The sequence below is a fragment of the Protopterus annectens genome, chromosome 1.part0 (genome assembly GCF_019279795.1).
Source record: "Protopterus annectens isolate FY-2018-M chromosome 1.part0, PAN1.0, whole genome shotgun sequence".
NCBI classification, from domain to species: domain Eukaryota; kingdom Metazoa; phylum Chordata; order Ceratodontiformes; family Protopteridae; genus Protopterus; species Protopterus annectens.
In genome coordinates, this window is record NC_056725.1 from 423,901,714 (window position 1) to 423,923,365 (window position 21,652).

Below are 21,652 nucleotides of genomic sequence, written 5' to 3' on the forward strand. Positions count from 1 at the left end.
GAACCATCCAAGGCAGAGACATCTGCAGATTCCGTAGTCAAAGAAGAGTCTCGCGGCATACCGGACTCCGAACGGGTCTCGGCAGCGGCCTGCGAATCCATCGATGCGGGCATCAGGGGCTGTGAAAGTCCCTCACAGAGTACTGGCGACTAGCTTAATGGAAGCGTCATCGGCAGTTTTGGACCTGTGCGGTCTTGTCTCTGACTTTATCCTTACTTTTTTTGGAATACTGAGATAGAGCGCGAAAGTATTTAGCTACAATAAGGGTCCGACGAATAATTTGGGCGTTGAGCAAAGCACAAAACCGGCAACGGCGGCCGTCATTTTCTGGGCCTAAACAGGTGATGCAGTAAGAATGGAAATCTCCGTGTAGTATTTGATTTCCACATGTGGGACAATTGTTAACTTTTTCTGACATTGGTTAGAGCAACAAAAAAGGATCCCCAACGGGGTACTTAGCTTTAGAAGACTTCAACTTCGGAAATGAAAAACTCAGGTAGCGGTTGACCGACACTTGTGCGAACTGCTTCTGCTTCGGGCTCCTTGGCAGAAAGACTGATGTAATGGCGTTGACTGCCTGTTTTTATACCACTGACGAGCTGACGTCAGTCCTGGAGAGACAGCAACAGACGCAGAAATACTAAGCCTCTGGTATTCAGGCCGACTGAGGGCTACCCCTGACAGGATAACCCAAGTGTGAAGACTACATCAGTGAAACACAAAGAACTTCAGAATATTGTCAGTTGACTGTTTGTAGAGGAGGCAAAGAGGTCTACTTGAGGAAATCCCTACAGATGGATGAAATCTTAAGACTCTATGATCCATTTTATATTTATAAGGGTCTGCCCCAGTCCTACTCAGCTCGTCTGCCACACAGGTTTGCTCTGATAGAAAGCTGGATGGCTGTACGGTGAGACTGTGCTGTGAAGCTATATCCCAAGCAAACAGAGCTGGTCTGCAGAGAGGATACAATCTGCTTTTCCCCTGCTTGTTGATGTACCAAGACTGTGGTATTGTCTAACAACCTGAAGAGGTTGTGGGGGCCAAAGATGATTCAGAGAGTTGAGTGCCTTTGATCAGGGTAAGAATCTGATATTTGCATGCTTGCACCTGTCCTTGGTGTCCCACACACCCTGCACTTTTATCCCTCCTGAAACTACTCCTCAAGCAAAGTTTAATGTGTCTGTGGTAACTGTCTGGGAAGGAGAAGGAGAGACCTGGATTTAAGGATATCCTTCTGTCTCCAACCAAGCAATTTCCCTTCTGACAAACCCTGGCTGGCACTGTGGTTTGAAAAGAAACATGGTGCTGGGACCAAAGAGACTTCAGATACCACTCTCTCTCTCTCATGTTGACTCCTGATAAGGGTGTCATGAGAATCACAAAAGCCACAAGACCCAAAATCCTGAGATATTTCCTCAGTGACAGAAGTTTCAGTGGAATCCCCTAGAAACAGATCTAACCATTTTTCCTGTGGAAGAAAAGCTCTTTGAATTGAGATGCCTAGTTGACATCCCAGGAACAGAATCCCATGTGAAGGAGTTAAGAAAGACTTTTGAATGTTCTCTTGGAATCCTAGCTCATGCATGGCATTTCTCACCAGAGAGATGGACTCCTGGCACTTTGAAAAAGACATTGCAAAGATGAGGATACCCTGTAACCTGAAATTATCTATAACTGATGCTAAACACTTTGTGAAAACTCTAGGTGCATGTGGACAGTCCAGAGGTTAAGGCAGAGAACTGAATGTAATACAAACACACAAACCCTAAAACATCTGAAGTCTGAATGGACATGTGATGAGCATCTTTTACGTCCAGTGTTATCAGGAAACTTTAAAGAGAAAGAGGAGGTAACAAGTTGTGAAGTGACAATTTTGAGCTTGGGCACAATCACAAACAGGTTTAGTAAAGTAACATCCAGAACTGGTTTCCAACCATTTTCTTTCTTTGGCACTAAGAACTTCCTTAAATAAAAACCCTTCCTCACCTAGGGAAGAGGAAGTCAGTTCCATCATTCCTTGGGACAGCATGTGATGGAAAATCAGAGGAAACAAGAGAGTCTGATCTGAAGGATGAGGAATGACCCCCCTAGAAAGGGGGGATTTCCTCCCACTGCCATCTGTAAGCTTGAAGAAACTTATGCTGACAAAGAGAAAAGTTGAGATGCAGACTTTCTGGAAGAAAAAAAAAAAAAAAAGAGGACGGGGGGGGGGGGTCATAACGTGTCTTGAATAGTCATTCAGAGTTGTTGGGAGCTTTGAGGCTTCCTTTTAGAACCCCCTTGTCATTTCTTAAATGTCTGTTTACCAGTGTTTTGTTGAAACAGGAATGAATAAGGAGTTACAGGATCCCTTAGAAAATTTAGCAAAATGTGATAAAAAAAAATCTTAGGAGACTCCTTGGGATCATATTACCCTTTTCATCACATTTTTTGATCACCTCTGAGGTCAAAAACTAAATCTCAGTCTAAAGGAGAATTTAAAATCTCATTTTTCATCTGGGATGTTCTCAGAATGCAGCAATGCGAATCTCTTCAAAACAGTACCAGTAGCCATTGCCCTGGAAGTAATAACAGAGATAACACATAGATACCCTGCCTGAGAAAGGACATCTTGCCGAAGTTTCAAATATTTTATTCAGTTATGTAGGTAGATGAGAGTGTGTTCTTGTCCTTAGAACAGCAGCAGTGATACCATTATTATTATTAGAACTGCAACAGTTATCCTCATATTCAAACATCTACAGCTAATGGGGAGTGTGCTTGGAAGCTGTGCAATGCTACCAGTATCACTAAGACCATCATTTACAGTGCTTGGAAAGAGTAGTAAAATGCTGCTGGTAACCTGGTTACAGAGCTAAGGTGAAGTCTGGATTCCCTGCGATATAGTAGTAGCAGGCCCTGCTCTGTTCCCAGGTTACACGTCCAAATTTATACTATCATGAAAATGTAGTCCAGATAATTGCTCCACAAATTTGTGCAGTGACATTTTTTGAAAAAGCAGGTTGCAACAGATGGCCCAGTGGAGTCTACTTTAACCCGATTCGGCAAAGTTTTGCTATGGTAATAGATGAAAGCCATGTTTACCACAATAATACATTTAGATGAACTAGTCACTTCTCAGAAACAGCAGAACTATTGTTAAGAATCAGACAGCTCTGTATCTAAGGCTTTCCCAGCCTACTTGCATCTCCCATTTTAACCAGAATGCTGTGGGTAAAGACCCCTCTCTCCATATCTCTTGTATGTTGTGCTAGGTAGACAAATTAAAACTGGAACTCTAAACATGGTCAGCAAGAGGAGAGGGAAGGTGGGTTGGCATTTTATCAAGGATGTATATGCTTGTCCAGATATATTATGATAAATACATCAATTTCATATTTGCTATAAGGAATTCCACCCTCAGTAACAGTAATAAAGGATCCAGACCCATCATCCTAGATGGTCTCCTTCATGGGAACACAAACACACTGACCCTAGAAGAAAACTGGAACCTGGAGATCATACCTGGCTTGCACTGCTTTGCAAAAGTATACAGTGATGACCAAAGTAGCTGCAACCCAATCACCACCTACAACCAGCTGCATGACAGAAAAAAGTCTGAGAAATAGCAATTACTCAAGCACATGCTCTCTAGGGACTGAATGCATGGCTTTATTATAATTTTTTCATCAGAACTTAATGCCATTTCTAAGACATTTTGCTACAGAAACCTTAGACAGAGGACAGCAGCAAACATTTATTACAGTCAAAACAATTTTCTTATGTCCATGTAAAATCTGAGCTGCCTGCGGAAATGCATACAACAAACATTCACCTTACTGGAATAATTTAGTTACAAGTTGCTACAATGCTGCAATGTAAAGCTCCTGATTATGAATTATATTGGATTTGTCCAAAAACAACCCCGGCGAGATTTGGGATAAGTACTTTCTATTTTTGAGAGAGTTTACTGTTATACCTGTACACTTTTTTTTTGTGTTTTTAGTAACCTAGCTGAGAAAGTACAGTTGTGTACACTTACTATAAATGAAGATGTTCGAGTGTATTCACTTGTTGCAGTCATTACATTTGGGTTATCTGCTTGCAGTAGCCTTCAGTCGGCCTGATTAACAAAGTCTTGGGTCCTACGTCGGTTGCTGTCTCTTCTTCAGACACGTCAGGTCGTCAGGGGTATAAAACATGCAGTCGACGTCATTACATCAGTTTTTCTTGCCCCAGATGTCAGGTGCCCCCCTAATGGGAAGCAATTAAATCTATAAATATACAAGGTTATACCTCCAACAAAAAAGCAAATACACCAAAAAGCTCTTAAGCACTGAAAAGGAGAGAAGAGGTACAGCCAAAAGTCGTCAGGGGGGCTGGAGGGAGGGTAACCAGGACTGCAACAGTGAATACACTCTAACATCTACATTTATGTTAAGTGTACACAACTGTACTATGTTCTTCGTGTTTCACTGTTGCAGTCATTACATTTGGGTAGATTCCCAAAGCTAAGGACGGGAGGAGGAATTTAGATAGCATTAGGACCAGCTATTAGGCCCTGCAAAATTGCACTGGGAAAGCCAGCTCTGGATTTAGAGAAAATTGGCAAATGGCAATGCTTGGTGAAAGTATGTACAGAACTCCAGGTAGCAGCTTCTAGGATGTCCCTGGTAGGTACGCCTCTGAGAAAGGCTGTAGAGGTAGATGCAGCCCTGGTCGAGTGGGGTCTGATCCCTTGTAGGATAGGGTTTCCATGGTGCTTATAGCAGAAATGAATGAAATGGCTTAGCCATTTGGAGACTGTTTGCTTTGAAATACCTTTCCCCTCTGCCAGTGCAGCAAATGCCACCAGCAGTTCAGATTTCCTTTGAGGTTTAGTCCTGTCAAAGTAGAATCTAAGTTGTCTGTGCACATCTAAGGAGTGCAGTATCCATTCCCCTTTGTTCTGTAGATTAGGACAGAAGGTTGGCAAATGAATGGACTGATTAAAGGCCACACTGGATACCCACCTTTGGCATGAAAGAGGGATTCGTCCTGAGGGACACCCTGTCCACATGAAAGATGATGAAAGGCTCCCCTGCCATAAGGGCCTGTAATTCAGATACCCTTCTAGCTGAAGTGATGGCTAAAAGGAAAGCTGTTTTCCAAGAAAGGAATTTTAAATCTGCAGTAGCAGCTGGCTCGAAATGAGGAAGGGTGAGTTTCTCCAATACAAAGTTAAGGTCCCAGGCTGGAGTTGGAGCTCTCCTGGGTGCTCTTAAATTTTTTGGCCCCCTCTGAAGAACTGCTTGAGTAGTAGATGAGAGAAGAGGGGAGGTTATGTGTTAAAATGAGCTGAAATGGCTGAGGCATGAATTTTTATTGAGGAAAAAGACAGGCCCTTGTGAAGCATCTCAGTTGAGTATTGTAAAATCTGAGGTAAATTGGGCACTGCTGTGCTCATCCCTTGAGACTGATTCTAGGCACATAATATTTTCCATTTTTCAGCATAAGATTTTCTAGTACTAGGCCTCCCTGCCTCTAAAATGACATCCATCACTGGTTTACTGAGGGATGGTAACGAGGAGCTTAGGTAATTAGCCAGGCTGGTAGTTTCAGTGTTTGAAGCTGAGGGTGCAGAATCTGGTTCTTCTGCTGAGACAGCAGGGTAGGAGTCTGAGGCAGGTGCCATGGAGCCAACAGTGACACACTGTACAGGAGGGGGTACCAGTGTTGGTGTGGCCAGTCTGGTGCAATCAAAATTATCCTTGGTTTGTCTTGTTTGATCTTTAGTAGTACTTTGGAGAGCAGAGGCAGAGGAAGAAAGGCATAAACGGATAGGTTTTTCCAACTGAAGGATAGAACATCCACTTTCCAAGCTTGTCTGTGGGGAGTCCTTGCGCAAAATTTTCCAATTGATAGTTCTGGGGGGAAGCAAACAGGCCTATATCTGGGCTCCCCCATTTGCTTGTCAACATGTTGAAAATCCTTGGTTCCAGTTTCCACTCGTGTGAGTCCATGATGTTTCTGCTTAGTCCGTCTGCCAGTGTATTTAATTTTCCTGGCAGGAATTGAGCTTGTAGATGCACATGGTAGCTCAAGGCTGTGTTCCACAATGCCATGGCTAATCTGCAGAGGGGGTAAGAATGTGTACCCCACTACTTGCCTATGTACCACATAAACAGTGGTGCTGTCCATTCCTACCATTAATTGTCCTGGAAGAATGTGGTCCTTGAAGGCTGTCAGAGCATTCTGTACAGCTAACATTTCTTTATGATTGATGTGAAGGTGCATTTGAATTGGGTTCCATTTGCCCTGAACGCACTTCCCTGCCAGGTGGGCCCCTCCCCCATGCATAGTTTGATTCGTCTGTTAGGGTTTTGGGGCAGGGGGTAGTGTGAATGGTAGTCCCTTGTTTTGGTAGCACGCATCTGCCCACCAAAGGAACTCTAGGTGCAGGCAAGGAATGATGGGAATCACTGCTTCTAGATCCTGAGAATGTTGAAACCATAGGCTTTTTAGATAACATTGTTGTTTCCTCATATGCTGTCTTGCATATGGAATAAGAATTTGTTTCTCTGGCGTGAGGAAAGTCATCTGGGAAGTTGTATTCAAGCTTGCTCCCAGGAATATAATTTAACAGGGTACCAGGTGTGATTTATTTTCATTTATGGTGTACCCCAGACAAGTTAGCACCCTTTGTATAAAAGCCAGATAAATTCAAAAGTATGTCCTGCTTTTCTGCCTGAATTAGACAATCATCCAGGTATGGGTATATTTGAATATTTCTTTGCCTGCAAAATGCAATGACTGGAGCTAGGCACCTTGTGAATACCCTGGGCGCAGTAGATAAGCCAAAGGGCAGTGCAGAGAACTGATAGTGCGTGTAGCCTGCTTTGAAGCGTAGGTATCTTCTGCAAGATTTCCTGATTGGGATGTGCAGGTATGCTTCCTTTAAAATTAGTGTTGCCAACCAGGCATCTTTGCTTAGCATAGGAAGCAACTGGTGAAGAGTCAGCATCTTGAATATTGGAATCACCAAAAAGGTGTTTAGAGTAGACAGGTCCAGGATAGGATGCAATGAATTGTCTTTTCTAGGTACCAGGAAAAATCTTGAGTAGAAACCTTGTCCCTTTTCCTCTTCTGGTACCATCCTGACCCATATGTCTTAATACCACCTACTGCTGCCAAATCTTATTAGCGGGTATAACCAGCAATACTTAGCAGTGAACACAGCTACTATCAGTAACACAAGCCACACTGTGGATAATTTGTCTTCCATGCAGCCTCTATCAGTGGGTTGCTGCTCTAAGTTGCCTAAAGCAGCCTATATCTGCCTTATGTAGCTTACACTTTATAGCTGTTTAATGACTCTGCACTCTTCTTTGTAAACTGGAATGCATCCATATCTGTAGAACAAACAGTAATTCTGCATAAACATTCCATAAGAAAATCAAGTTACATTATTCCACAACCCAATAATTATCTCATTAAACTAGAGACAGCACTCTCTAATTTTAGTCAATACTTCAAAAATCTCTGGATTAAAATGGAAGTCCAGCCTACTTATCCTTCTTATGTTGCCAGCCTAATATCACTTGCTATCCCTAGGCAATGTAGTTACTGCATTATTCCTACAGATAACATACTCAATCATTGTGAGAGATTCTGATTTTGAGAGACGCAAATATTTAACGAATATGGAGGCATCATTCTTGGGGAAAAAAAATTAGACGCTGCCTGTAAGCAACACACTCATCCACCACACTATACACCAACCCACAATGAAATGTCTTAAGCTGAGGCCGTAAAAAAAATCCTTGCCAAGACTATGATAACTTGGCCTCAAAGAAAATTCACTACAGCACTATTTGGCATACTTTCAACAGTTTGTCACCGAGACAGTTAAATCATCTCAGTTCCAGTACTCCACACCACTCTACAAATACAACAGTTTTAGTGATCGAGTCTACTCAGGCACAATGACTCAACTCACTAGTCTGGACAAAGAGTGACAGTGATAGGATTTTCAGGTGCCAGGACACTCATCTCAAGGACCCTTAAATCCTTTCATCTAACAAATACGACTATGACATGGTAGGTGTGAACAGCTTGGAGTACAAAACCCGGAGGGTTATGCAGCGAGACATGTCAGAGCTTTCCCTGTATGTCATAAATGTAATCAAGATTCTGCTCAAGTGAAATCCTTTTTGCAAGAATAATGTCTAAGAACAAAGAAAAGCTAAATTACTTCAACAGCTGTCTGAATAGTTGGTACCTTGCCAGAGGGAAGGAGTATGTGTCATGGAATAAGATGCCTGACAGTTCTATTTCCTTTTCAACAGATAGCATGCACATCTTGTTCAAAAACTTCCACATACTGGCTAAAGCCTTTGTTGCACTTAGTACTGCTTTTTTTTTTTTTTTTTTTTTTTAAACAGAATCTAGCTAATGGACATCCTAATGTAACTAACATAGCAAATCCAAATCTGAATTTACATTAAGGTGGCAGAGTTGTGTAAACTTACCATAAATTTAGATGTTCGAGTGTATTCACTGTAGTCATCACACTTGGGTTATCTGCTTGCAGTAGGCCTCAGTCAGCCTGATTATCAAAGTAAATAAACAAATGATGAATAGTTCGAGGTTTAAATAAGGCACAAAACCAACAGCGAGGTACGTCGTGGTCTGGGCCTACGCAAGGAATGCAGTACAAATTAAAATCTTTGAGGTATTTGCTTTCCACAAGAAATACAATTGTTAACTTTTACTGACATTGGTTTAGAGCAAGAAAAAGGTTCCCCGACGGGGCACTTAGCTTAGTTGAGGACTGGTTCTGAAACTCGAAAACAAAAATTTCAGGAGTCAGTCTAATGGCACTTGCAAACTGCTTCTGCTTCGGGCACTGCACGGCAAGAAAGACTGATGTAATGGCGTCGGCTGCATGCTTTATACTCCTGATGACCTGACGTCATGGAAGATGAGACAGCATCCGATGCAGCACCCAAGACTCTGATAATCAGGCCGATTGAGGGCTACTGCAAGCAGATAACCCAAATGTGACGATGCATCAATGAGACACGAAGAAGTCTTCCACTGAACTCCCACTTCTGGCTCTGAAGGAGATATCCCCCTGCTGAATAATGGAAAGGACCTAGGAATTTATGGAACCACATCATCTTGCCTCCTCTTTGCTTCATGGAAAAGGATTGCTGAGGAGGAGAAAACCCTTTCCATCCTGTTCACTCCAGAAAAGTGTTTCCTTAATAGTAGGGCCAAACAAACTAAAAGATGTTGCATCAAAGGGATCACTGAAGAAAGAAGACTTGAAAATCTCAGCAAAGACGCACAAGAGCACCCGGCATGTCTCCTAAAGGCTATGCCTGAACCCTCTTGCCTGTGATGTTCACTCCACAGCATGGGAAATTAGCCACACAGATGCGTTAGAGATGAAGAATGGCCAGTTGTGAAGACTACTTCTTGCAGTCCTCCACAGACATGGACTCCGAGGGATTTGGAAAGTTCCTTAGACAAACCCTGCTGTAGTCTTGTTAAATGTGCCAAGTAATTAACTTTCTGAGCCTGTCCAATGCCCTGGAGACTATGTTAAGGGGGGGGTGGACAGAGAAGCCCTGCTCTGCCAGCTCCTTCTTTGTGGCTACCACCACAACCACAGCATCAACAGGAACTCCCTTCCTTCACTGTGGCTTGTCTAGTTCTTTCCACACCTGGAGAGAGACTAGATCTATAAGCTCATCTGCCGGGGAGTCACCTAAGAAGCAGACAGGCCAGACCAACAAACATCTAGTAACACGGACTCCTCTTGGGAGGGGGTTATCAGAGGGCCAACCACCTTTTTGTTTGAAAATTTCTATGTCGTCTCTAAAACAGATGTCATCCAGATGAGATCTGGGGGACCCCTCCCCTTCACCCAAGTCGGTCTCATCTGTGACAGACTCCCGAGGGAAGTCGGAGTCTCCTCTTATACGTTCTCTTTCAGGGAACCTCAAGTGGGATGATCTGGAGAGGTATCCAAAGACAGGGGAATGTCCTCAAGGGGGACTGTCTGGACACCTGATAGGCAGACTTCATAGTAACAACTGTCCCAAACAGGATCAGTGCTTAGATCTAAAGTAAGGAGGACTGTAGGATTCATAGAGGAAAGAATAGTTGAATCTCTCAGAGGAGAGCACACCCTCTCCACTACCTCAAAAGCAGAAGGACCGGGAGAAGCTACAGCTCGTCACACCAGAACCAAAACTGCCGATGCCACTATGCCCTGACCCTGCCTGGACCTGTGCCTTGAAGGGGGGTCTGACCAGCATTGTCAAACGCCGAAGCGCCAAGGGACAGGGACAGCTCTGAGTGGAACCCAGTCCCCCAGACCCAGCTCTGTAGCTTTGGCTCTGAAACTTGTCCTGGTCCAAATGAATTGGTGCCAATCATGTCAGAGAAGCATTTTGAGTAAAAAATCTAACCATTTTCGGAACGGACATAGACATTCTCGGGTCTCTCTGATCCGAGGGCTCAGACATCTCTGGTCACAGAGGAGAGAACTTACAGCATAGGAAGTGGAAGGCGGCTCATGGATCTGATAGGAGACGGAACTGGGATACTCTCAGCTCCGAGGAACTTTCCTTATCATCTTATCCACTTCAGCTTCTGAACCGCTCCTGAAGGACCTGATGGAGAAAGTGAAGGACTGGGGCAAAGACTCTCTCCCTGGGGTCTCCGGATGGAGAGGATAATGGAGCCAAGGAGAAAAAAGGCATTATAGAGAACCCTGGGAACTGGGTCCTTGGACACTTACAGAAGTTATCAGATCAGACTATTTTTGCTTTGGTTCCAAGAAGGTTGGACCAAATTTATTTTGAATATTTGGAGGAGGCTCTGAAGACAGAGTAGACTAAGGAGAGCTGGTTAGGAGACCACTTTTGTGAATCTTTCACCTCAAAAGAGGCTTCAGATAACTCTGCACGGATTTGAACCCCTGGAGCAGATGATGAAGAAGGTGGCAGCAATCCTTTTAGAACTAAATTCTTCTGTGGTCACTAAAGGCCCCGGAATTAAAAGCTGCACAAATGGAGCAGTCAGTATTTAAGCGAGAAGCTCCTAGGCAGTAGACACGTCTGCTGCGGGCATCACAGTGAGGGATCCTGTGCCCACAGGAAGTGCATTTCTTAAAACCTGTCAGTTTTTTAGACATGTCTGAAGAAACAGGAAAAGGGAAAAAGGAATTTTTTTTTTTAAATATACACCATCAACAATGGTAGGGTAAAGGGAATACCCTCTAGATTTTAGGGGAAAAAAAGGGAGAGAAAAGGAGTAAAAGTACAAACAATGTCAATGACAGCTACCTTAAGGAAAAGAGAAAGTAGAAAATGAAACTAGTGCAAAAAAAATAAATAAATAAAAAAAATCGACAAACTAGGTAAGGGAGGTGGGTAATGTACAGAAATCCGACTGCGAAAAAAAATTGAAATTGGACTTGCAGAAAAAAAGATACAACACCCAAAAAAGCTCTTTCAGCAGGATCCACGTCTGTAGCAATATGGTGGTAAATGAGATATGGGGTATTGTTGATTGGGGCATTAGGGGTACAGGGAGGAGCTCGAGAGTGGGATCAGAGAATCTACTAAACACAGCAAAGTCATATCTGAGATCAGATACAATAACCAATAGTTGAACTAATGAAAAGGGCAACATCAGATCTAAGTATTTGTCTCTTCTCTGCAGCACGGGGCAGAAGGAATGGAGGCTTGCTCCCCCATAAAATCATCATTCTAGATAGATGCCCACATGGGACTAGTGTGGCTTGATTCACTGATACCAATAACCAATCTTGAAAACAAAACCGGGTACACAAGAGTTAAAAAAAAAAAAAAAAAAAAAAAAAAAAAAATTAAAAGGATTACCTACACAGTCGGGGAGAAATTGTAACGAAACATATGGACAACCAAGATTCACCAGGAAATAATAATACAAAAAGCAGTTATCTATAGCAGCATCAATCACTACCAACGGCAGGATGCATGGTAGCATTTTACAAAGAACAAAGTCACAATATGCAGATGCATTAAAAAAGGGGTAAAAAAATCAGCTTGCCCCACCATGACTAAAAGCTGCCATTTGTCCAGTGAGGAAACAAGTAAATTAGCATGTTTTTTTCCTTGACCTTTCGAGCAAACGCATTTACCTGGTATAAGAAAAAATGGCATTTGCATATTCTCCAAAAGATTGCACATTAGTAATAGAGTAAAAAACATAATACTTGGCTCTAGATGATTATCACTGTTGAAGTGACCCCAACCCCATGTGCAAAAATGGGAAAAGGGGGTTGAGGATGGAGGGACTTACCACAGCGACATGATCCCAATTCTTGCTGTACTAATTCCAGTTTTGTTTGGCATAAGAAACAACGTCGTCTGTTTTTCTGTTTTGGTCGCCCCGTGTCTTCACTCTGATCAGTGATGTCCTGCACTCTTGCCCTTTTTTCAGGAGTACAGTCACTTTCTGTCTGAGAATCTTTATATAAAAAAAAAAAAAAAAAAAAGTTACTGAAATTTGACTTCAAGCAATACTGTGCTTACTAAAAACTACAGTGTACCTTAAAAATGTTATCTTGTTCTCTCAAATATTCAGTAGTGATTCTGTAGTTTTCACTTCTGGTTACTGCTCAGTCTTTTGCATACTAAGACTGCATGTATAAACATGACAAATGATTGATACGCTAAAGAAGTGTTTATATATACTCTCAGAAACAATGTTATAAAGGCCTCAAGGTGGCAGAGTTTTAGTGTATGGGCCGATAAAGAAAAGTCACAGGCATTCAGAAACCACATAGCTGAAACACTTCATGTTTATACTTTGCATCAATATGCTATTATTCAAAATATCACATTTTTGACAGACATGAAAGCAGGCTGTTACCAGACAGACAAATTATGTACTTAATATAATGATAAATCTGGACTGGTAGTTTCACTTTCATCACATCTGGTATCAAGGCAGAACAAGCATTTCAGCATCTATAACTTTCCCCTCAAGTTATCCGGACCCTCCTATTTTACCCAAAATCATGTGCATATATGAGCCCTTCACATCTCTGTAAGCTAGCATAAGGCTGGACAAGAAGTACGTATCCATGAGCATAATCACACAAAATGCCCTAGTTCCACCTAGACAAGGCATGGAATGAAGGGAGGATATGACGAAGAAAGTGGAACTGTATACACTGATTATGTTATCTAACCTTTGTACTGGAGACTGGCAGATCCATAATAATCACTTTCAGGACACAGTCCCAAGGTTAATCTTTAAGGATGGCTTCCCCAATAATCCTGTTCCTAGCAGCTGTAGATCTGAAAAAGGTTCCAAGTTGGAGATCAGACACTCAATTAGCACTGGAGGAGTGTGAAACACAGTCTCAAACAGTAAAACTGTACCCCTGGATACAGTGTTGAGAAAGTACAGTTGTGTACACTTACCATAAATGTAGATGTTCGAGTGTATTCACTGTTGCAGTCATTACATTTGGGTAATCCTGCTGGCAGGTTGCCCTCAGTCGGCCTGAATTCCAAAGTCTTGGGTCCTGCGTCGGCTGTCATCACCCCTTCCCTGACGTCAGGTCGTCAGGGGTATAAAAGAAGCAGCTGACATCATTTTCTTTAGTTTTTCTTACCCCAGATGTCAGGTGCCCCCCAAAAGGGTAGCCATAATTTACATATGTATAAATACATGCAATAATACAAAATTTACCTTCATCTACAAGCAAATACACCACATAGGTTGTATAAAAGAGAAGGAAAGATAGGTTCCATCAGAAGAGAAGGGGGATGGTGGGTGGGTAACCTGGATTGCAACAGTGAATACACTCAAACATCTACATTTATGGTAAGTGTACACAATTGTACTATGTTCTTCGTGTTTCACTGTTGCAGTCATTACATTTGGGTAGATTCCCAAAGCTATGGTTGGGAGGCTGGAGCTAAACAGCATTAGGAGCAGCTATGAGACCCTGCAGAACTGCAGTGGCAAAGCCTGCCCTGGATTTAGAGTAAAGCGGCAGATGATAGTGCTTTGTAAAGGTGCGCACTGAACTCCAAGTAGCTGCCTCTGAAATGTCTTTGGTTGGTACTCCCCTGAGAAAGGCTGCTGTAGTGGCTGCAGCTCTGGTGGAATGTAGCCTAATGCCCTTAGGCACTGGCTTGCCATGATATAAGTAGCAGAAATGAATGCAGTGACCTATCCATTTTGAAATTGTCTGCTTTGAGATAGCCTTTCCTTGTGATCCTGCAGCATATGCCACTAGTAATTGCTCTGTCTTTCTGAAAACTTTGGTTCTGTCCAAGTAGAATCTAAGCTGTGTACGTCCAAAGAATGCAGAATTCTTTCCCCCTTGTTCTGTGGATTTGGATAAAAAGTTGGCAGATGAATGGTTTGGTTAAGAGCCACGCTGGACACCACTTTAGGCATAAATGTTGGGTTTGTCCTCAGGGAGACCCACTGTCTGGATAAAAAATGATAAAAGGTTCCACAGCCATGAGTGCCTGTAGCTCAGAAACTCGTCTTGCAGAAGGTATTGCTAGGAGCAGAGCTGTTTTCCAAGAAAAACATTATATCAGCAGTAGCAGCTGGTTCAAAAGGAGGTAGGGTGAGTTTTTCCAAGACATAGTTGAGGTCACATGCAAGCACTGATGATCTCCTTGGAGGCCTTAAATTTTTGGCTCCTCTGAGGTACTGTTTAGGGATGAGAAAAGATTGGTGGCTCTGCATTGTAATGTGCAGAAATGGCAGAGGCATGAATTTTAATAGATGAGAAAGATAGGCCTTTGGCTGTGCAGGATCCGATTGTTTTGCTAGGACAGTAGTTGCAGTACTTGAGGTAAGATCCAAGCTGGGCATTGAGACAAGCTCCTTAATACTGGGCACCAGTGCTGGCGGGGCCAGTCTGGTGCAATCTATCATCTTTGGCTTCTCTTGTCTGACCTTTAGGAGTACCTTGGGGACGAGAGGCAGAGGGGGAAAGATATATACTGATAGGTTTTTCCAGCTGAAGGATAGGGCATCCACTTTCCATGCTTGTCTGTGACAAATTCTTGTGCAAAATCTCTAACTGGTAGTTGTGAGGGGAGGCAAATAGATCTATGTCCGGGCATCCCCATTTCCTTGTTATCATGCTTAAGACTTGTGGATCCAGCTGCCACTCGTGTGGATCCATGAGGTTTCTGCTTAGTTCATCTGCCAGAGTATTTTTCCTTCCTGGCAGGAATTGTGCCTGCAGATGTACTTGGTAAGTGAAAGCTGTGTCCCACAAAGTCATGGCTAGTCTGCAAAGGGGGTAAGAATGTGTGCCCCCCTGCTTGTTTATATACCACATGACCGTGGTGTTGTCTGTCTTTATCAATAGTTGTCCTGGATGTAGCAGGTCCTTGAAGGCTGTCAGGCATTTTGTACAGCTAGTATCTCTTTTTGATTGATATGTAGATGCATTTGGTTTGAGGTCCATGTTCCCTGAATGCATCTTCCTGCCATGTGGGCCCCCCAGGCATAATCTGATGCATCCATTGTTAGTGTCTGCCAGGCTGGGGGTAATATGAATGGCTGTCCCTTGTTTTGGTGACAAGCCTTTGCCCATCGAAACTCCTGCTGCAGGCAGGGAATGAGAGAAATTATAGTTTCCAGGCTGTGGCAATGTTGAGTCCAAACACTTTTTAGGTACCACTGAAGTTTCCTCATATGCAGTCTTGCATATGTAATGAGTAGGATGCAGGATGCCATGAAGCCCATAGCCTGCAGAATTTTTCTTGCAGATAACTGGGCCTTTGTTGCTAACATTTTGAAATAGGTAGTCAGTTGCCTTTTGTTTGTCTGGCGTGAGATAAGCCATCTGGGCAGTTGTACTTAAGCTTGCACCCAGGAATATTCTCTCTTGAGAGGGTACTTGTTTTGATTTTTTTTTGTTGACTGTGTACCCTAGACATGTTAGAAGTTTTTTCACAAACGCCAGATGCTGTAGAAGGATGTCTTTGTTCTCTGCTTGAATGAGACAGTCGTCCAAGTAAGGGTATATTTGTATTTCCCTTAGTCTGCAGAAGGCAATTACTGGTGCCAGGCACTTTGTAAAGACCCTGGGCGCAGTAGATAAGCCAAAGGGTAGTGCAGAGAATTAGTAATGCATTGGGCCAGCCTTGAATCTGAGGTATCTTCTGCATATTTGTCTGATTGGAACATGCAGGTATGCCTCTTTTAGATCTAAAGTTACAAGCCAAGCGTTCTTGCCCAGCATGGGCAGAAGTTGCTGCAAAGTCAACATTTTGAATTTTGGAATATCCAGGAATGTGTTCAGAATCGATAGGTCCAGTATTAGCCTCCAAGCCTTGTCCTTTCTGGGTACCAAGAACAGTCTTGAGTAAAATCCTTGTCCCCGCACTTGCACTTGTTGAATGGCCCTCATGTCCATGAGGGATGAGACTTGTTTTTGTGCCTCTGCCCATTGATTTTTTGGCAGATCTGGCCAGCCGTTTGCCTTTGGGAGGGTATGAAAATGGAACTTTTAGCCTTGTGACACGATATTTAGTACTCACTTGTCCTGGGTTATCATGTGCCAATTTTGAGAAAAAAGTGCTAATTTTCCCCCTAAGGCTGCTGCCAGAAATTAAGTGCTTGGTGCCGGCAGGGGGAAGTCATTGGGACTGTTTCCTGTAAGGTTTTGATTGGTCTTCTCCACTTTTGGAGGTAGAAGCACCCCATTGCTTTGACCTATATGAACTTTGAGCCTGTGATCTGCCTCTGGGGCATTTGGGTCTATCCCTTTGAGGTCTGTCTGACACTGGAAAGGACCAATTCTTTGTTGGCCAGTGTCTACTAAACCTAGGTGACTGCACTTGCAAGAAATCTTTGACCGTTTGCATAGATTTAGCCTTGTCCTCCATTTTCTTTAACATCTCTTCTGCCTTAACACCAAACAAAGAATCATGCTGTAAAGGGGCATCTAATAATTTAACTTTAACATGATCAGGCAGATTTTGTTCCTTTAACCAAGCATGCCTTCTAATTACAGAACCAGTAACAGCGGCCCTGCAGGAGGCCTCTAAAGAATCAAAACCACATGGCAAAGTATGCTTTCCAACTTGTTCAGCTGCATGCAATATATCTTGCATTTCCTTGTTTTCTGCACATTCAGAAATTAACATTTTCTGTTTAAGCAATGCCAAGACATGTTGTTGATATTTGAGCATATGAAGCTGACAGTTTAAGGCCATTATAGCCAAGGTAGCAGATGTGTAAACCTTTTTTCCCCATCTATCCAGTGCTCTGGAATCCCTATCAGAAGGGGTAGGGTTTTTTGCAGCGGAAGCTTTAACACACTCGGGACCCCGAGAAACAGTTTCCGGGTCTGCAGCAGGGTTTTTAAAAAGGAATTTATGTGAGTAAGGAACACTGTAATATCTGTCAGGCTTAACAGGAGCTGGAGGCAAGGAGTCAAGGGTAAGGCTGGACTCCGAAAACACATCATCTACAATGTTTAACATTGGAGGGATGGCTAGTGGCTTGTGCTGAGGTAGTAAAGTACAGTGTTGTACCTACCATAAATGTAGATGTTAGAGTGCTCATACAGCTGCAGTCATAACAGATGGGTTTATCCTGCCGTCAGGCGGGTCCTCGGTCGGCCGAATTCCAAAGTCTAGGTCCGGCGTCGGTTGTCGTCGCTTCTTCCCTGACGTCAGTGCGGCAGGGGTATAAAAGAGGCAGCCGACGCCATTTTCTTCAGTTTTTCTTGCCCCAGATGTCAGGTGCCCCCAGAAGGAAGGCAAACATAATGTTATGCAAAGATGCAATGTTGATAAATCAAAAACAGTAGTTGCAAGCAAATACACCATAAAAGAATACCCCAAAAAGGTTAAAAGAAAAGTGTTTGTCCTAAGGCGTGTCCTAAGAGGGGATGGAGGGAGGGAAACCTGGACTGCAGCTGTATGAGCACTCGAACATCTACATTTATGGTAGGTACAAAACTGTACTATGTTCATCGTGCATACAGCTGCAGTCATAACAGATGGGTAGAATCCCAAAGCTAAGTAAGGGTGGTAGGCACTAAGTGGAACTAGGAGGGGCTAGGATGCCCTGCAGGACTGCTGTGGCAAAGCCCGCTCTAGATTTTGAGTATAGTGGGAGGTGATAGTGCTTGGAGAAAGTGTGCACTGAACTCCAGGTGGCTGCTTCCAAAATGTCCTTGGTAGGGACCCCCCTGAGGAAGGCTGCAGAGGTAGCTGTGGCTCTAGTGGAGTGGGATCTGATGCATGCAGGTACAGTTTTTCCATGAAATGAGTAACAAAATCGTATGCAGTGGGCTATCCATTTTGAAATTGTCTGTTTGGAAATGGCCTTTCCTTGAGCACCTGCAGCATAGGACACAGAGTTGCTCAGATTTCCTGAATGGCTTTGTCCTGTCCAAATAGTAACGAAGTTGTCTGTGAATGTCCAAGGAATGTAGTAGTCTTTCCCCTTTGTTTTGTGGATTAGGATAAAAGGTAGGTAAGTGGATAGTCTGATTCAAAGCTACACTGGATACTACCTTTGGCATAAAGGTAGGGTTGGGTTCGTAAGGAAACTCTGTCCTGATGGAAAATGATGAATGGTTGCACAGCCATGAGGGCCTGTAGCTCCGAAACCCTGCGAGCTAAGGTGATGGCCAGAAGAAAGGCTGTTTTCCATGACAAGTACTGTAACTCTGTTGAAGAAGCTGGCTCGAAGGGAGGAAGGGTCAGCTTGTCCAATGCGAAATTGAGGTCCCAAGCAGGGACTGGTGGTTTCCTTGGGGGTTTTATATTCTTTGCCCCTCTGAGGAACTGCCTTAAGAGAGGATGAGAGAATAAAGGAGGATCTGTGTTGTATTGTGCAGAAATGGCTGAAGCGTGGATCTTGATGGAGGAGAAGGAAAGTCCATTGTTTAACAACTCAGCTTGGTACTGTAAAATTTGAGGTATATTTATTACCCAAGGATTCTGTCCCTTTTCTTGATTCCAGGCACAAAATAGTTTCCATTTGGCGGAGTAGGCCTTTCTAGTAGAAGGTCTTCTGGCCTCCAAGATGACATCCTGAACCTCCTTGGAGAGGAGAAACTGTTGGGAAATCAAGGAATTCTCCATGCAGCTAGATTTAGAGTTTTGAGATGGCTGTGAAGGGTTTTGTAGTTGTGCTGGGACAACAGAAGAGGGACTAGAGGTAGGATCCATGGTGGGGAATGCGTCAGGCTCTTCAGGAGCGGATACCAGTGTTGTCTTGGCCAGTCTGGAGCAATGAGAATAATTTTCGGCCTCTCTGCTCTGGCTTTTAATAGAACTTTGGGCAGCAGAGGAAGAGGAGGGAAGGCATAAACTGTCAATGTTGCCCAATTGAAGGAAAGTGCGTCCACTTTCCAGGCCTGTGGATGATAGGTCCTTGAACAAAATTTTTTTCAACTGGCAATTTCTGTGGGTAGTAAAGAGATCTATGTCTGGCTGTCCCCATGTCTGAGTTATCTTTGTGAAAACTTGAGGATGCAACTTCCATTCGTGAGGATCTGTCATATTTCTGCTTAGGTTGTCTGCCAGTGTGTTTACCTTCCCTGGCAGGAATTGTGCCTGTAGTTGAATTTGCAATTCCAGTGCTGTGTTCCATAGGGTCATGGCTTGCCTGCACAGGAGGTATGAATGAGTTCCCCCCTGTTTGTTTATGTACCACATCACTGTAGTGTTGTCTGTCCTTATCAATAGCTGGCCTGGATGCAGTAGGTCTTTGAAGGTCATAATAGCCTTTTGCACGGCTAGCATTTCCTTTTGGTTGATGTGAAGGTGCTTCTCTTTTCGGGTCCATTTTCCCTGAATGCACTGATCTGTCATGTGTGCTCCCCAGGCGTAATCTGAGGCGTCTGTTGTGATGATTTGAGTTGCTTGAGGTACACAGAAAGGAAGACCTGTGTTTCTTTGGCAAGCTTGAGCCCACCACAAATTCCTTTTGAAGGCATGGAATGAGTGGTATAATTGCTTCCAAGCTGTGGCTGTGTTGAGACCATAAGTTTTTTAGGTACCACTGAAGTTTCCTCATATGCAGCTTTGCACATGGGATTAGTAGGATGCAAGATGCCATGAATCCCAGAGCCTGCAGGACTTCCTAGCCTGGTGAAAGTTGCCATTTTTCTGAAGAATTGAGACAGTTGCCCTTGCTCTTCTGGCGTGAGGTAGGCCATCTGGGTGGTTGTATCCAAGCTGGCACCCAGGAAAATTATTTGCTGAGAGGGTATTAGTTTTGATTTCTTTTTGTTGACTGTGTATCCCAAGAAGTTCAGTTTTATTACAAACGCCAGGTGTTTCAGAAGTATGTCCTTGCTGTCCGCTTGGATCAGGCAGTCGTCCAGATATGAGTAGATTTGTATCCCTTGTAGTCTGCAGAAGGCGATTACTGATGCCAGGCATTTCGTAAACACTCTGGGCGCAGTAGATAAGCCAAAGGGCAATGCAGAGAATTGGTAATGGGTTGAACCTGCAAGAAATCTGAGGTATCTTCTGCAATCTTGTCTGATAGGGACATGCAGGTATGCCTCCTTGAGGTCCAATGTTACCAGCCAAGACTCCTTGCCCAGCATGGGAAGAAGCTGCTGTAATGTGAGCATCTTGAACTTTGGCACCTGTAGATATGTGTTTAGGATGGATAGGTCTAAGATAGGTCTCCAATCTTTGTCTTTCCTTGGTACCAGGAATAGTCTGGAATAAAACCCTTGACCTTGTTCTTTTGCAGGTACCTCTTGAATTGCTTTCATGTCCATGAGAGCTGAAATTTGTTTTTGTGCCTCTGCCCTTTGATTTTGTGGCAGGTTTGGCATGCCTCTCATTTTTGGAAGGGTGTGAAAGTGGAACCTGTAGCCTCTGTCTATAATGTCCAGAATCCATTTGTCTTTTGTAACAATATGCCAATTTTTTGAGAATAATGTCAAGTTTTCCGCCCAAAGGTGCTGCCATTAAAGCTTTGCTTGTCAGGTGTAGGGGAAGTCATTGTGTCTGTTTTCTAAAAGACTGTGATCTATCTTCTCCACCTCTTGGGGTTGGTGCTTGCCACTGTCTGGCTCTGAAAGATCCTTGAGGTTGCCCTGTACCCCTTGGACGCCTGTATCTGCTCCTTTGAGGTCTGTCCGTGGCTGGAAAGGACCAATTTTTTGAAGGCCAGTTTCTGCTGAAACGTGGAGGCTGTACCTGCAGGAAATCTTTCACTGTTTGCATTGATTTCGCTTTTTCCTCCATTTTCTTTAGCACCTCCTCAGCTTTAACACCAAACAATACATCTTTTTGAAGAGGTGCATCTAATAATTTAGCTTTGACATGATCTGGTAAGGTTTGCTCTGAGCCAAGCATGCCTACGTATAACAGACCTCGTAACAGCAGCTCTACATGAGGCCTCTAAAGCATCAAAACCACACTGCAAGGTATGTTTACCCACTTGCTCTGCACCATGCAACAAATCCTGCAACTCTTTTAAATCTGGCTGCTCTGGTTGTGTCATCCTGCTTTTCAGCTGAGATATCAAAAACTGTTGATACTTTAACATATGGAACTGACAGTTTAATGCCCTCATGGTTAAAGTGGCCGAGGTGTACACCTTTTCCCCCCACCTTTCTAAAGCTCTAGAATCTCTCTCTGAAGGTAATGGGTTTTTA

At 43.4% G+C, this 21,652-nt stretch overlaps 1 protein-coding gene across 1 annotated transcript in view; it reads right to left on the reverse strand.

Moving 5' to 3' along the window:
* Positions 1–21,652, reverse strand: part of ZFAND3 (zinc finger AN1-type containing 3) — a 1,811,752-nt gene that overhangs the window by 233,195 nt on the left and 1,556,905 nt on the right. Inside the window, exon 5 of the mRNA XM_044060318.1 lies at positions 12,322–12,489. Within this exon, the coding sequence (XP_043916253.1) occupies positions 12,322–12,489 (168 nt within the window). The remainder of the gene's footprint in view (positions 1–12,321; positions 12,490–21,652) is intronic.